General features: G+C 42.7%; 1 protein-coding gene across 4 annotated transcripts; it reads left to right on the top strand.

Annotated features, from left to right (window-relative positions):
• The first annotated feature begins 3,884 nt into the window (after positions 1-3,884).
• PDP1 (pyruvate dehydrogenase phosphatase catalytic subunit 1) lies at positions 3,885-11,855 on the top strand. 4 transcript variants are annotated; one of them, XM_050892611.1, is made up of 4 exons: positions 3,885-3,961; positions 4,472-4,506; positions 4,692-4,734; positions 7,829-11,855. In XM_050892611.1, the coding sequence occupies exon 4, from the start codon at positions 7,873-7,875 to the stop codon at positions 9,478-9,480; it is 1,608 nt and encodes a 535-aa protein (XP_050748568.1). In that variant the 5' UTR covers positions 3,885-3,961; positions 4,472-4,506; positions 4,692-4,734; positions 7,829-7,872; the 3' UTR covers positions 9,481-11,855. The 4 variants fall into 4 exon arrangements, with proteins under 4 accessions (XP_050748568.1, XP_050748566.1, XP_050748567.1 ...); XM_050892609.1 differs by lacking the exon at positions 4,692-4,734; XM_050892610.1 differs by lacking the exons at positions 4,472-4,506; positions 4,692-4,734.
• The last annotated feature ends 4,933 nt before the right edge of the window (positions 11,856-16,788 follow it).

The following is a 16,788-nucleotide window of genomic DNA, read 5'->3' as shown; positions in this document are numbered from 1 at the left end:
CCCACAGCAAACACTCCCCGAGAGGGCAGCAGAATACATGAATGTACAACCAAAACCTTCTTTTGAAGCAGACTGAAGACCACAGGCCATCGCTGTTTGCAGGTATTCCGTCTGCTTTGAGCTCTACTGACACATTTATTTTTGCCAAGTAATGCTCCTGATTTCTGCTAAAAATAAATTACCGTTCTGTGGAACAGCAGACTTGCATTGCTGTCATTGCTTCTATGATGCTTTCAGGAAAGGAAAGAAGATAGTTTAGTCTTGTCCTAGTCTTCCTGTTTATTCAGTACATGGCATGTTTCTCTCCCTTATTTTCCCCTTTGTTAGGCTTTTCTTTCCGCTTTCAAAACTTGTACCACTCTTCTATTTTTATTTTTTTTTTCCGCTCCAGGTTGGTATGGCAGCATGCCAGGTGGAAGTGTTTGATCTGTGCACACAATTTTGAGACAGGTTTTATGAGTGACTGCTCTTTTCAGCAGGCACAGGAGCAAAATGGCATTTCTGAAGCACTGTGTGCAAAGATATCGTAAAAATGTTAAGCAGTCGGGGCATATGCAATCAACTGAAATATTACCCTGTGTTCCTGAACTGGTTTTCAGTAAAACTGAACCAATAAAATATTCACGTTAGGCACAAGAACTTATTTAAACTAGAAGGTTATTACAAACACCTGATTTAAAATGAAAATGGATTTTGATGATCTGTAATGGAATTTCTCTGGAAATGTGTGTAGAAAGCTTTAGGGTAACTACTGCAGCACTTTAGCTGCAGTGACAATGCATAGCTGCCTATCGGTTCTGCAATGCAGAATTACCCACTGTCGGCAACAGGCACAGTAGACAAGAACTGATGTCTTCTGTTACACTCAGATGATAATCCTTCCGTCCAGGGAAACAGAGAGACTTCACATACCTTGAAGCAGTTACAAGCAATTGCTTTTCCATCAATCCTTGATGTAAAATGTTAAACATGGAACAACATGTTTTTATTCATTAAAATAATTTTTATTCTTTAGAATCGGCAAAAATGAACTGTCGCTCAAAGTGCACAAAAAGGCCTGGGCAGCAGCAAGATGAAGAAAAGGAAAACCTAACTTTTCAGTCAGATTGCAACATCCAACTTCTGGCACACCAGCAAACTCGCATCAGCTTGAGGAGCAGAACGTCAGCCAAGTTTTAGTATTTTGTCTTTCATTTGTGGGATTTATAGGCGGCTGCTAAGGCCAAATTCTCTTCTCACTCAATATTTTAAAATTCAAATTCTGTCTTTTGTTCAAAGAAATATGTGGTATCAACAGGATACTGTGAGACAGGGAGCCACAGCTTCCAATACCAGCTCTAAAAGTAGCTCCTCTCCTGGCCCTCAGTCAGGAAGAGAAAGGGATGAATAAAATAAATAAACAGGGAGCTACAACACTAACCTTTCAATTTCACAGCATGTTATGGGGAATTGAACTAATGGTCACAAGATGTTCTGAAGACCAAAAGTGCTAAATGCTAATCATTTTGTGGATTTTTTTTCCTCAATAGGCAACTCTAGACAGCAACATTCTCTTCAGAAGTCAAACATGAATCCACTCTACAAACTCCATACTTCCAATCAGAAATAGGAGGTGAACAGTGGTGACTTCATCCCAATCCATTTCTGTATATCTACTCATACAACTGTCACTCAAATACACCCAGGCACAGGTCTGTCTTCCCACAGCCTTTTACCTTCTGATGCCTTAACTGTGCCATCTTACGTAGTCTTTAAGAACATTTCTAAACTTGGTTGCTCTACAGTCACTCTTGCTGCAGGTAGAAAATTATGTAAATGGTTGTTGTTATAGCACACTCTGCCAATCTGTTTCTAACCATGTGCTACCGTTAAAAAGGAATGTAAATTATTCATCTTCCATGCCGTTTAATGAAGTCTTCAATGTACAATGGTGTCTGTCAGATGCTTTTTTTTTTTTTTTAAATTCTAAACTAAGCCTCAAAGAGAAGATGATGCTATAATGTTCTGGATAAACAAATAAATGTCACAAAAGTCACCCAGAACACCAATAAATGAACATTTTAATACTCTGTGCTTTCAACTACTACTGTGGAAGACTTGCATTTTTAAGGATGGCATCATTTTATCTTACTAGCTGGTTTTCACATAGAGGGTCACAGGGCAGTACTTTCCACTCTCTTATATTCCAAGTAGACCTCTTGATTCTTCTGGGTACTAAGTGCAGATTTTCCTTTGTTTCTTCTACTGGTTTCAGTATACAGCTGTAAACACAATAAAGATGATAAAGATGCAAGTATAGTCAAAATCTATGTTTTGTTACAGCTGCTAAAGGAATGCTAATTGCAACACTCCACAGGCTAGCCGAACATCTGCTGCCAACAACACACAGCAAAATGGGCATCCCGTCCACCCTGAAAATAGAAAGGCATGAGAACACGTGCATCTATAAACAGAGAAAGAGATGATCAAGGAAATCAAAACGTTGTTGGATTTATATACTTTCCGTATCCAAAAATTTACATGAAGAATAAGGCTGGATCAAAGTATCTCAAAAGCGTATGCAAAATTGAACGTTGCCCTAGAGATGGGGAAGGGGGACAGGATTGTATCTAACAGAGGGGAGGGAAAGGAGGGAGGGGAGGCTGCTGCTCCTGCTGCACTGGTAGGAACGACAGGTGCTGCTCTCCTGGGGAAGCACTGTTCCTTCTTGATAGCCATTGTCCTCAAACCATTCCTTGCTGGCAGTAGCAGCAGCAAATGTGGCTTTCTCAGAAGCACAGGGCAGAGAGGTCCCTGGTTGTTGGCACTCCATGGCAGCCTGCTTTGCCTGGAGCAATTCTGGTGAAGACAAAACACCAGGGAGCAAATGAAAAACAGAAAACCCAAATGTTGTAGTACAGGCTTCAGTGGTCTCTTGCAGAGTTAACGTGCTTTGTGACTGTTAAAGGCACTTCACGAACATTTCAAGGGAAAAAAACGCCCCGCATATCCCACTCTTTAAAATTAATTCAGACTAAAAGTCAATACGCCCTACAGAAGTTTTTAGACATTTTCCCATTTTCAGTCTCCTTAACAGGCAGAAGTTAAATGACTCTGGCTCCTGATCAAAGGAGCGTGCGGGGCAGGTTGCTGCAAGGGTGACTATGTAGCACGGCCACACTTAAAGGACAACGGGACGAGCCACCATGGCTTTCCCTTCAGTTCCTCGACTTCGTGCCAGGCGCAGCAGGAGGCCGGGGACAGCGCTGGCCCGGTTTTTATCTGCAAATCACCGGTAATCACCTGTAACATCCGCGTAGCGCTCCGGGAGAGGCTGCCAGCCGCAGGCACGGCAGCCCTCGCCTCTGCCTCAGTCCCCGGGGTGAGGAGGAGGAAGCGAGGGCAGGGCGGGCGGCCCGCCGCCGGGGTGCCGCAGGGCAGCCGGCTCTCGCCGCGCCTCGCCCGCCCTGCCTCAGGAGTGCAGCTGGGCTCGCGCTCCCACCGGCGGTTCAGTCACGGAGGGGCACCTTCGGTCCGCTCCTGCGGCGATGCAGGAGGGAGGGCTGAGGGGCGGCCGGGGGCTGAGAGGCGGCAGCCTCTCCCCTCACACACGACGGAGAAGCGGGGGGAGAGAAGGGGGTCGCGCCGCCACCGCGTTCGCGCCTTCCCGCCCCTGCGCAATGCGCACGCACGCAGCGACCCCGTCTTCTTGCCCCCCCCCCCCCGCTCCCTCAGCCGCCGCCGAGCCTCCGTGTCACGTGCCCTCCTTGCCCTCCCCGGCAGCCAATAGGCGGCGCGCCGCGAGCCGCAGGGCCTTTATAAGGCGCCGCGCAGCGCGGCCGCCGCGGGTGTGAGGTGGTTGCGGCAGCTGTGAGGGGCAGGGAGTGGCGGGTGTGCGTGGGCGTCTCGGGCCGCTCGGTCCCTCGAGCCGCTTCCCCGTTCCGCCCGGGGGTCCGGGCTGAGCCGACCGGGAAGGGGCCAGGTCTGTGCCCGCGCGGCCCGGGGCGGAGGGAGGGAGGAGGGGGGGGTCGTGCCGGAGGCGGGCGGGCGGCTGGGGCGGGGCGGCCATGGCAGGGCCGCGCGGTGCCTGAGGGGGTAGCGGTCTCCGCCGCGGCGACGCCCAGCGCTGGCGGGCGGGCGGGCGCTGCCCGCGGCGAGCGGGAGCGGCGCCTCGCCTTTGCCGGAAGGGAGAGCGGGGCTGGCGGGGGGCTCGGTGCCCGGCGGGGTGGCGGGTGTGGGCGCTGGCTGCCGAGCTCTCCGCGGGCTGCTCCGGGTGCGCCGCTGCGGGGCTGGCTCGCTCCCATCGCCGGGCGGGTGGTGGTGGCTCCGGGCGCCCGCAGAGGGGCTGCGTGCGTGTGTGCGTGTCTCCTCCTGTCTGTCGTCCCCCCTCCGTGTCGGAGCTCTCCGTCTTCTCTAACAAACTCTCTGCCTTGCTTTTCCCCGCCCCCCGGGCTTCTGCTTTGTGGATGTTGGCGGCTTCTTGTTGTGACAGGAGAATGTGTGTGTGTCCTGGGCCCAGGCGGATCGGTATGTATCTCGCACCGGTACGCGCTGGAGCGCCGGGCTCGGGGGTCGGATGGGACCCGGGGAAGGGACTGCCAGGCTGGGCTGTGTCCTTGGGCTGAGACCTGGCCGGAGGGAAAGGCTTAACGGTTCTGCTTGTGTTGAATGTTTCTTGTTCCTCCTCCCCCCCTCCCTGTCCTCTCCAACAGGCTAATTCATTCAGGTCTGTCAAGTGTCTGAAAGGCACCTGGGGTAAGTGTTTTTATCTGAAGCCGTGGGTGTCTTTAGCACAGTTAAGGCAGGTGTTTTGGAGGAACCTGTCTGTGCAGCATCAGTTGGCCTTAATAGTACAGTTATAACAAGCCTTTATTAAAGGAAGGGGTAATATTTTTGTCTATTTTATCAGTGTAGTACTACCAAACCCATAAAATGGCCAGTAATGAGTCAGATGGTCAAATCATATTTGTGGCCTGAAAAGTAGCATTTGTACCCTGTTCTGGGCGTGGAGAGGTATTTAATACTGGCTTGATTCTAATATTTTGACAAATCTTGATTGGATTGTAAAATTTCTACTTAATCTCTTTTCCTTCTGTCCTATCTCTTGATCAACCATAATGAACTTGGGATCTTAAAGTAATTATTTAAGGCCTAGTTGGAGTGTCTGGTTATATTTGGGGCATCCATGTTGTGGGGATAAGTGGGAGAAACTTAGGACAATTTCAGTTCAGGTTGGCAAACTTGGAATTTCTTGTTTACTTAATCAACTAGGATTTATTAAATCTGGTATGTGAAACAGACTGATATCTTAAGCTGGCATGGATCTACTGTAAATGATACAGGCCATGGAAAATTTGAGGCCAATTTCTTACTACTTCCTCTTGGATTTCATGTAATATTTGATAAACTAATGATTAAAAATCAGCAAAATAGCCTCTGGTGGCACTGCAGAGCTACTATAACAGCAGTACATTTGTATTTTTGCTTCATCATGGATCAACAGCAAAACTGTCAGAACAGTTGTTGTGGTACCATGTATGGGTCAGCACTGAACACAAATGCTTAGCAGTCAGGAGAACTTGATTCAGTTGGAGTCTAACAGGAGACCAGTGCTGAATCTGAGGTGCTGCTGTAGGCCAGGCACATCTGTAGAACCTTGAGGTTACCATTCTGTAAGCAAAATTGTTGGTTTTAAATGTCATGTGAAGAAATATACATAACTGTTACTAAAATAGCTCCCTTATAATTAGAAGGCAGTGAATAGATTTTAAAATCTATATTTGGAGTTGCAGTTTACTTCTGTCATGCTGTATGCATGTGAAGCCTGGGCTGGAGAAATAGACTTTCTGGGAAGCAAATGGCTAACATAAATTTAATATGCATCTGAAAGTTCAAGCCAATACACTGCTGCTGAGTGTCTGGACAGCTGGCTGTGGTCCACAGGGCTACAACCAGAGCTCTTCCTGGTAGCTGAACAACAGAAAACTGGACAGTTCAGTCTTCATATCTGTCAGTGGGAGACCTGGGAGAGGTCAATGGACAAGAATTTTTGTCAATGTAAGTCAGGACTGACAGTCACTCGTTAATACTAGGAAGCCAGTGGAGTGGTAGAAACATGAATTCTACTTTGCTTTCAGCACTTATGTTTCTTGTAGCAGAGAAATGGGCTCTGCTCCTGGTTACTTAAGGAGAATAAGCAAGCTTGGAGGGAAGAATGTGATTTTCTTCCTTCTCTCGCAACAGAGAGAATGGGGTGAAGCTTCATGTATTTCCAGTCACTTCTCAGCTGATCCGAGTGATCAGAATCCTGTGGCAGAAGCTATGGAAAGCTTACAGAATAGGGTGATCGCAGAATGCAATTTCTCCTCTGTTGCATGATCCTTTAGATTGAGTATTGGGGCTTACTGCATGTTTTATAGGGGTTGTGTCTCATCTGAAATACTGGTATGCCTGATTGGCTAAAAAAAATAATCAATTTAGTGACTGAAGCACCTTGTACAACACAGCAGTATCCAGTTTTTCAGTAGAACAATTAAATCTGAGATACAGTGGTGCTGATAGACTAGTACTTATGACTACAGTAAGCCTTGTATAAGATAATTTGTAATGGTCTCTTCTAAGAAGCGGCTTTTATGATGAAACTTGACCATAAAAGTGGGAAAGAGAAAATTGAATTCCTCTTAACTGTGTGTACTTCATGCAAGGCACAGTTCAACTTTTTTCTGCTATGGAATTGTTTTCTCAAGTACGACATTGTAAAAGACTTCCTGATAATGAGGCATAGTGAATAAGGGCTTTAAGAGGCACTCACACTGATGTCGTGACTGAGTATGTAAATGGGGACAAGGAAGAGTATGTTAGAATAATCTTTCTTCAGAGGAATGAAAAATTATAGGGAAGGTTTTTCAGACATGGCAAAAAGTGGTAGAATACTTTTCTTGGATACTAAATAGTTTACCTTAACACTGAACTAGCTTTAGACTATTGTGCAGGGCTCTATTCTAGTCATAGAAACAAACACAGCTTGCATGTAGTCCTTTAACTGAGTAGCTTTTTAACAATTTATAATCCTAAAATTTACTGGGGTAGATGAGCTGCTGGTAGGAAAGATGCATCTGCTTTCTACCTCTTATATTTCTATCTGATAAGCTAGAAAACTGCTGCATAGACTGCTGTGGCTATTTTGTGTATGTACACCATGGTGTCACACAAGTTTGAAGTTTTGCATGTGAAAGGGGGGAGAAGAAACAAAACCTGTTGCTGACTTGTGATTGCCTAAAGGATATCTGCTGTCTATGATCTACTGCTTGCTTTTACCATCAAAGCCATCTTCATCTTAAACTCAGTTATATGTCATCTCAAAGTTGTTCCTTGAATCTTACTGTTAGATGCTTTATCTCTTCTTCAGCCTTATAGAAAGACAGCGTTTTCCTCCTTGTGTACCACATATGGCTCTGTCAGCTGGCAAATCAGCAGGAAAACAAATCTCCATAAAAGTCTTGTAGAAGCTGGCATTACTGTAGAGTGCTCCATGCTAACTGTTGTCTTAAGTTTCGTTTGAAGCTGCATTGTCTGTCTGGATGGTATTTTCACTTCCTGCCTGCTATCTGACTGGGTATAAGAGCTAAAATATCTATGCTGAACTTAAGTATGGTAATCTTTTTTGTTATCGCCCAATGTAGTGTCTACAAACAAGCACCTCTTAATGCCTTTTCTTTCTCAATACCTGTGAAGCTATGAACTCCATGTAATAAGCAACTTTGTTAGGGGCTGTAAATGTCTTAACACAGAGTTCTGGGGAAAATCTGTTAGCTGTGCCCCTAAGCATATTTGTTCTCTTGTCTTTCAGCAATTCCAGTCCGAAGCTCCAGGCTACCATTGTTGTCTGATGCCATGCCAGCACCAGCTCATCTGTTTCCATTGATTCGTAACTGTGAGATTAGCAGAATATGCAGTACTGTGTGTTACTGCCACCATAAACATCTGTGTTGTTTATCATCTCATTTTGCTCACAGTCACTTCAGATATGCACCTCAGAAGAAATTTGCGGCACTCTATAGGCCGAAGGAGAATTTTAATCACTTTATTCACGTGAGGGATTATGCTTCTGCGCCACAGAGATTTTACCTCACTCCTCCACAGGTCAACAGCATTCTGAAGGCAAATGAATACAGTTTCAAAGTTCCAGAATTTGATGGTAAAAATGTAAGTTCTGTTCTTGGCTTCGATAGCAACCAGTTGCCTGCTAATGCTCCGATAGAAGACCGGAGGAGTGCTGCCACTTGCTTACAGACAAGAGGGATGCTTCTGGGTGTGTTTGATGGCCATGCAGGTTGTGCTTGTGCTCAAGCTGTCAGTGAAAGACTGTTTTACTACATTGCTGTCTCTTTGTTACCTCATGAGACTTTACTTGAAATAGAAAATGCTGTGGAAAGTGGCAGAGCTCTGTTGCCCATTTTACAGTGGCACAAGCATCCCAATGATTATTTTAGTAAAGAAGCTTCCAAGCTTTACTTCAATAGTCTAAGAACTTACTGGCAGGAGCTGATTGATCTCAACAGTGGAGAGACTACTGATGTGAAAGAAGCTTTAATTAATGCTTTTAAGAGGCTTGATAATGATATTTCTTTGGAAGCTCAAGTAGGAGATCCAAATTCTTTTCTCAACTACCTAGTACTGCGAGTAGCGTTTTCTGGTGCAACTGCGTGTGTGGCCCATGTGGATGGTGTTGACTTGCACATTGCAAACACAGGTGACAGTAGGGCAGTGCTTGGGGTTCAGGAAGAAGATGGATCTTGGTCTGCAGTTAATCTGTCCTATGACCACAATGCACAAAATGAACACGAAGTGGAACGTGTGAAAATGGAGCATCCAAAGTCTGAAGAGAAAAGTCTCGTGAAACAAGATCGTCTCTTAGGTCTCCTGATGCCTTTCAGAGCTTTTGGTGATGTGAAGTTTAAATGGAGTATTGAACTACAGAAGAGAGTAGTAGAATCAGGCCCAGATCAGCTGAATGACAATGAATATACAAAGTTTATCCCTCCAAACTATCACACTCCTCCATACCTCACAGCTGAGCCAGAAGTCATACATCACAAATTACGGCCGCAGGATAAGTTCCTGGTTTTGGCCACAGATGGGCTGTGGGAGACGATGCACAGGCAGGATGTGGCTAGAATTGTAGGGGAGTACCTCACTGGTGTTCACCATCAACAGCCAATAGCTGTTGGTGGCTATAAGGTAACTTTGGGACAGATGCATGGTCTCTTAACGGAAAGGAGAGCAAGAATCTCTTCAGTATTTGAAGATCAGAATGCAGCAACTCACCTGATACGTCATGCAGTGGGTAACAATGAGTTTGGCACTGTGGATCATGAGCGACTGTCCAAGATGCTTAGTCTTCCAGAAGAGCTGGCTCGAATGTATAGAGATGACATTACAATTATCGTGGTGCAGTTCAACTCACATGTTATAGGTGCATGTCAAAATGAGGAACTGTGAATTTAATGTAGGGAACTAGTTACCAAAGTTGTAACAATGGCCAGTATGAGCAGCAAATAAAAAACAACCACCCAACAATGAAACCCAAAAAGCCCCTCAGCAAACAAATTGGTTGCTTGCTAGATTCAGCATATCTAGTACTGCCTTTTCCTGGGTCCCTAAATACATGGGAAGTGCTATTGACCTAATACAAACTCGAAGAGGATGTCACAGCTTCGGAAAAGAAGTTTTTGTAATAACTTTGCACTATTGATTTCATGTATGCTGCTAGAACAATGTCTTGAATTTGGCAGACTTGGATGAGGGAGGGAAGGAGGATAAAGAATTAACTATCAAAGATCTGGCTGTTCAAGAAACAAAGCCTATTTATAAATACCTGTAAATATCTACACATTATCTTAAAGAAAAGATGAGTAAAAAGGAGTTTTGTTGAATTCTTACAGGGCTAATTTGTGCAAAGTAGATATGGTTATTTGTGAGTACTACTGTTTCTTTCAAGCAGAAGGTCACTTTAACCAAGTCAGTCTTCAGTGTAACAAAGTTGTCTCACTTTCATATAGACAATGTCATTCACTTCAGGATATTTGTCTGAGTGTTGACTTTCAATGCAGGTCTAAGCCATAATCAATACCTGAGATTCTGTTACAGCTTAATCATATTTTACACATGGTAACTTCTAAACTTCTTGTGCATCAATAGTTTCTTGGCTGTGGGTTTCTGCACAACTTGTAGGGCAATAATACATTACAACCTGCAGTAAGATACCAGATAACTTTGTGGAGGAATTCAGTTTGCAGTATGAAGAAACTTTCAGACTTTTCAAAAATTCAGTGTTGTTGGTCAAGACTGTGTTGGCTTTCCTAAAGGTCATGTCCTTCATGGACTCCACCCCTGTCTGGTGTTACTTAGCTGGTAAATAAATTTTTACCTGAAAACATGAGGAAATCATTGCTAACCTCATTGTGGCTTTGTAATTTGCACTCATTTTCACTTTGGCTATTTCAAATGGTCACATATTGGATGTCTTGCACTTGAACTCATATTTGTAAGTCAGGTTAAAAACTACAAATTACGAAAGATTGAAGTATGGCCTGTAAATAGTGTTTTAGTTGGGAAACTAACTGGCATGCATGTGTATGTTTAATGGCTTTTTCTAGCAACTTCTTTATTAGCAGCTCTGTATTTCTGGACAGCTGGTGTATGCATGTTCTTACAGTTCAGAATGCAGTCACAGAGCAATCTCTGAAATGGGTCTCTCTGGCTTGTAATGGTTGAATTTGAACTTAAAAGATTGGCTATAACTTGTGTGCCTAAAGTTGTTGGGCTTGTAACTGTAAAAAGTAGGGACTGACAACTAATTTATTCGTCGTCATTGAATCTGTTTTAGGTATGTTGCATTGTATACAGATTTATTTTAACTTGCCCTTAGGTTAAAAACTCAAATACTGGCTGAAATACCAGCCCTTGATGACTGAGAGAACACATGTAACTTGATTCCTGCTTTCTAGAGAACAATGATAGGTCAGCATATTTCACTTTACCAAGGTGTTTCAGTTAAAATACCTCCCTAGCCTTCATCATAGCTAGTTAAATCAACACTTTAAAAACTTAGCTTATTTTGGTTGAGTAATGTGGCATTTTCTACTAAATACAAATACTGCCAATTAATGCTACTATTACATAGGGTACACTTAGCTTGAACCTGTGCTATAGTAAACATTGGCTCCTCAAACTCACAAATGCTATGTGTACTTAGCAGCCTGCAGCTTTAATATGTCTTTTTCTTTACCCAACCTTAAATATCAGGATCAATGTTGCTGTAACATTAATAATACCTAAGTTCACAGTCAAGGTGTGCACAACCCTTCTTTATTTGAAGGGAAAAGAGGAACTCTAAAATGCTTAGACCAGTACTGGCTGTTGACATTGCTTCTGTATGTTGTGTTTTGGTGTCTGTCGTTAGCTAGGTCAATAGACTTTATGTTCTGTCATTCAAATGCAGTATGTATCTAAGCTGTTGCAGTATTTAACTTCTTTTTTACTGTTAAAGCTCTATTACATGTATTGATGTATTTAACCTACAATTATTGATATGGGTTTGGTACAAGTCATAGCTAGAAGAAATGAACATTGGTCCCATGGATACAACTTTCATTGAGGAAAAGCTGCTTTTTGTAGTAAAGATGCATATGTATGGGATCAGACAAAATATTTATGTATTGCTTGGAGACTTGCTCAGTGTGTATGCAGTGAACAGAAGCAGCATAACTGCCTGCTGAACAGGTGATCTGAACAAACATCTTTTAACAGATTCCAATAAAATGAACAATTATGCAGAAATCCATGTGTATTGGATTGATATAGAATGTGATACCTATTCTGCTAGGGCTGAAGCTTATGAATTACTGGTATTTCAAGAATGTGTTCAGTTGTGTAGTCCCTGTTATGAATAGACCAGATGGCCAAAAAAAGCAAATTATAAATGGAAACAGACTGAGAATTGGACTTCAGAGCTCTTAAATGCCTCTGTGAGGCTTGAACCCTTGCCTCAGGCATGCTGGTGCTGCTGCCCCCGGCAGCAAAGCTCAAATCTTTCCATCAATATCACTCTGCATGTCTCAGTTCTCATCATCTCACAATTACCTTCAGGGGCAGCGCTGCAGATAAAGCAGCATAATTTGAGATCATTAAATTGTGGACTGTACCCTATATAGAGCAATACAACATTTCATAAACAATCTGAAATACTTATGTGCAGATTAAAATGGCGTAAGAATGAATTGATGGTAAACTAAATAGAAACAGCTCTTCTGCCACAGAGGACATATTCTGTTTGCATTGTCTACCAAACCTGTTGCATTGCAGAAAGTATGGCTACTTTATATGTAAGGGGGATGCTGTGATTACTTTTCCAAATAAGGATTTCACAGCTGCAAATATGGCTCAACCCAGAAGGATGGCTGAATCTGGACAGTCAACACAAGCCTTCAAGTTCACCTTTAAATCTTAAACTGTTCTAGATGAATGTGTCAACAGAACTGTTTAACAGTAATACTAGGTAAGGAGTGGGAGATCTTCTCTTAGCCTATGCTTCCAGCTTAAGGCTCTGTTAACTCTGTTCCCTTGTGTTCAAAATGGTACGTGCATTATATTTGCTTTTGACAGTATTTTACAACTACTGTTGTGATAACTTCCATATTCTCCATTTGCCTTCTATGTGCATGACTCGGTGAGTACAGAACTTACTAAAGTATTTTCCCTTTCCACTTATTTCCTCATTGCAGGGCAGAGTTTTCTATGTAGCAGACTCTAAAGATGTGACACGTGCAGCAAGGAGCATAGTCTCATTGTGAAATATTGTTTATAATTAGACTCTTAAACTCAGGTCCCTGTACTTAGAACAATTCTGGAGTGAGAGGATGCCTGGTAATTATTTCTGGTAAGTGCTTTGCAGAATGGCTAGGCTGCTCTGCTCTTCCTCAATGAGGAGATATATTTGTAATGAGATTACCTGGCATAGATAGATAGTTCAGGTTTCTGGTTCTAACCATCTGCAGTGTCCTAAGCTCCCTGATGCAGACAGTCCATCTGGTTTCATGACTGCTAATAAATACATGCCATCTGATTTGCACTGGTGACCATTATGCGCATAGACTGCTGAACACTGTCATTAACGCTGCTGCACAGCAGTCCAGAACAGTGCTGGCACAAAGCATTTTGGGATCCCAAGGGAGCTGGCATCTTTTAGTTCATGTTTGATCCTATGTAAGAAACTTGTGCAGCTGCTGATTGTTGTTCTGTAATGTATAGACATGAAATCTGTGGAGTTGGAAGATCTAGCCAAAATGCCCTGTCTTTAATTTCAAGAAGCTTAAAATGAAGCAGATCCTGTGGGTAGAAAGAGCAGCAGCTTTATTCCAGCTGGCCAAATGGCACACTGCAGCTTGATGTCGTTATCTTGCTGTATGTACAATGAAGAAACTAGGTTTAACTTATCAAAATGAACAAGTCCAAGAAGTCTGTCTCCAGAGATCATCTATATCCTGCTTAGAGGTGCTTCAAGCATGATAGCATTCCCCAAGCACTGTTTGGTGGATGCTTTTTTCTGTTAGTTCGGAGGCTTAAGTACAGAAGTTAAGGAGATACTTTATTGTTGTGTATTTGGTCCTGTGTTAAAACAAATGTGCTTAAAATGAAGTGGGCTTTAGAATGAATGCATTCATGGCTTCTTGTGCTAGGTTAACTGTTTTGTCCTTTTTCCTATTTTTATTTGAAAGCCATCCATTGCCAAGTGCCTTTAGTTTCAGGACCTTGCCCCTTCTTGTTTTGCTTTTTGTTCAACAGTGAACGCAGGATGTATTAACGTCCTTCCTAGTACTGAAGTATTTGTATTGAAGTATTTGTGCAGGAAAGAGGCTTGCTAATGTGTTCTGGATTAAATTATTTATTCAACAGCTACAGCATATTTAATTGCTGTGCAAACAAGTAGATATTGTCACTTTGTCAGGAGTGTGTTGTCAAATACAATCTATGCAAGCTCATTGCTAGAGTATTTTTCAGTTAGTATTAACCTGGTTTACCAAAACTTGATTAGGGAGTTATTTCTTTTAGTTTACTCTCTTAAAATATGGTGTTAATTACAGTCTGTAGTTTAAAGTGAAGCACAATATAAATGTTCTGTCATCGAATACCTGTGCAGTGGAGGAAACACATAAGTTCACTTTACTTTTCTCCTATCCCAGCCAGCTAGGTATTAAACATTACTGATAACTGATTTTTAAGTGCTTGTAAGCACTTTGGTCTTGTAAAGACCAAAACTTGCAATGAGTTCCTGAGTTGCTCTTACCGTTGGAAGTAAGGGGAAGGGGAAAGAAAAATAGACCAAGTCTTGTAAGTAATGCATCCTTTAAATGGATAAACAAGTTTGAATTCTGGTCCTTTTATGTGGCATCCCATCCATGTGAATGCTGAAGCACAACCCATGTCAATTGTACATGCTTTGTTGTTTCAATGGAAGAAACCTCGTAAGTATGGTTCTCCCTATATTCTTTCATCTCATTCTATGTTGGGGGGGGGGGAGGTGAAAAACCAACACAGTATGTGTCTGTTCTTAGGGTTCCTAGTCGAAGTAATCAGTTGTACAGATTGCAGGGGATGTTTTAAGCAGCAGGCTGTTTGCTGTCATCATGGTGGATCTTTATTTGAACTGAAAAATTATCCTTGATTTATAGATTATTAGAGATTTCCTAGCTAGGAAATCCTATTTAATAGAACTTGCCAATGCCAAACTATTTTTATATAGCATCATGAACAAACTGTTGAGTTTTAATATCCTATATCTGTACTGGAGGGTAGCATTTGATATATTGCCTCACATCTTAATTGCAAAATTAATCCAGTTAGGTCTAACTGTCCTGTCACATGATGCTGAAAGACAGGAAAAATGCCTAATGAAAAACAAGGAAATCATTGACGTTAACAGGAAAGCACCCCATGAGCTGACACAACCATGCATTAAGCCCAGTTTCATTCAAAAGCTCTGTGTATTAATGAAATGAGTCAGCTCCCTATGACTTTGGTCTTTGTCAGAATTGTTGCAAGCCTATAATCGTTAATTCTGTAGGTCTTCCCTGTTGCCCATCCCTAGTACTTCCTTGCCCACTGTGGTGGCTCAACAGCTGGGCTAATAAAGAATATTGTTTTCCAGGATTTTATGGATTATATGCAAGTTGATTAAAATGGCTAATGGTAATCAGTGTTCCCAGTTTTACGCAGCTGGGAGAGGGTCAATGCTGCTTCCCTAACAGCAGCCTCTTCTAGAGGGGGAAAAGATACATCTTTATTCATCTCTTAACAAAAACTGACTGCTGTATAGAAGACCTAGCTATAGCACAGCAGTGCATGACAGGGATTTATTAGTCCTGCTAAGAAGCAAGGTGTATTAATCTGTACAGCATGCTATATTAGAATGGCTCTACCACTCTGCTGCTCTGGAAGTGGTTCAAACGGCCCTGCAAAACTCAGTGTTTTCCTATGTATACATAGTCCCTGTGTGTTGTGGGCAGATACCTTGTCAGCTTTATCTTAAGACACCTAAACTTGGATACTTCTGTGCGTGTGGCCGCATACTGAGTGTTGAAGCTCCTATTCAAAGTGGTGGAGCTGTGCATGCTGTGGAGTCTCAATAGCTATTCAGCCCATTCCACACCTACATTAAACTCCATTGAGTGTAACAGAAGCTTAGTCACCTTGTCCACATGCAAGCAGCTCCATTTAGGTCTTCCCTGGAGGCAAATCTTAACCATCCTTCCCAATGTCTTCAGGGATACTGTGGTCCTGCAGTTTTTGCATCTGCCACTTCTGCATAATGACTGTATCTAGGTTTTTTAATTCAGTGTTGTACCTAATGTACCTGCAAATAGCCCTATTCTAAGGGCCTGTTCTTGCCCTTTGGTCCTTTAGGTATACGGAAGTGCATCTCAAAGCCCAGTGTCATCTTTTGTGCTGACCTACACAGGTAGTGTGTAGGATATGGCTGTCATGAGCTATGACACGCTGCTGTTACCCCAAGGACTCCCTTTATTTTGCCTGTTACAGAGCCCTGCCAGTGCTTAACAGTTGTTAAGCGAGCAATGTATGGTTTCCTTGGCATAACCTCTGAAGCTTGCACTTGCAGCAGTGTTCAGCATTCCTTCTAGCTTGAATGAGTAGGAAGCTATAAAGTAAAGCTCACAACACAGCTGATCAGAGGAATCTATGCTCTTCTATTCATTCTACTACAAAGCTCAGTTGTAAGAACAGCTCTATAAAAAAGATGATCCAGGCCTTTACATAGTTCTCCTTATCTGAAAAAGAAATAAAAATTCCTAAATTGGGGAGAAAATGCCTTTTAATCAAAATAGTCCAGCTTGTAACAGCTAAAATATTAATTAAGGAAAAAAAAACCCTAACTTGATAGTACAGAACGGAGAAGAGTCTTCTAGCAGGCAGCTTGGCGGCACTGTAATGTGGCAATGGAAGGCAGACTTCTGCCAAACTGAGTCAGTGAATCTGATCTAGAAATGGACACTGAGGTGCCATTCGCTGCTTAGCAAACACTGACATGAAAGTCTGAGAAGCTGTCTAGCTCAATGTCAGAAAGCTAGATAAGCATAAAAAATTTGCAGGTGTTTGACAGACACTAGACAGTCTTTGTTTTTCTGGATTTTTTTTTTTTACATTTGGGCCATGTTTATATAACTTCATGCCAAATCATCTTCAAGCAGGTGAAAAGAATCTATATTCTATAGAATGGATGTGTAAGATACT

This window comes from Gymnogyps californianus, chromosome 2 (assembly GCF_018139145.2).
Source record: "Gymnogyps californianus isolate 813 chromosome 2, ASM1813914v2, whole genome shotgun sequence".
NCBI classification, from domain to species: Eukaryota; Metazoa; Chordata; class Aves; order Accipitriformes; family Cathartidae; genus Gymnogyps; species Gymnogyps californianus.
The sequence above is the reverse complement of the archived record's forward strand: the minus strand, read 5'-3'. Positions and strand labels throughout refer to the sequence as shown.

Coding starts and splice junctions, on each gene's coding strand:
- PDP1 (XM_050892608.1), top strand. CDS start 4,446: ATGTTGGCGGCTTCTTGTTGTGACAGGAGAATGTGTGTGTGTCCTGGG. Junction 4,507..7,828: donor TCCTGGGCCCAGGCGGATCG/GTATGTATCTCG, acceptor CTTGTCTTTCAG/CAATTCCAGTCCGAAGCTCC.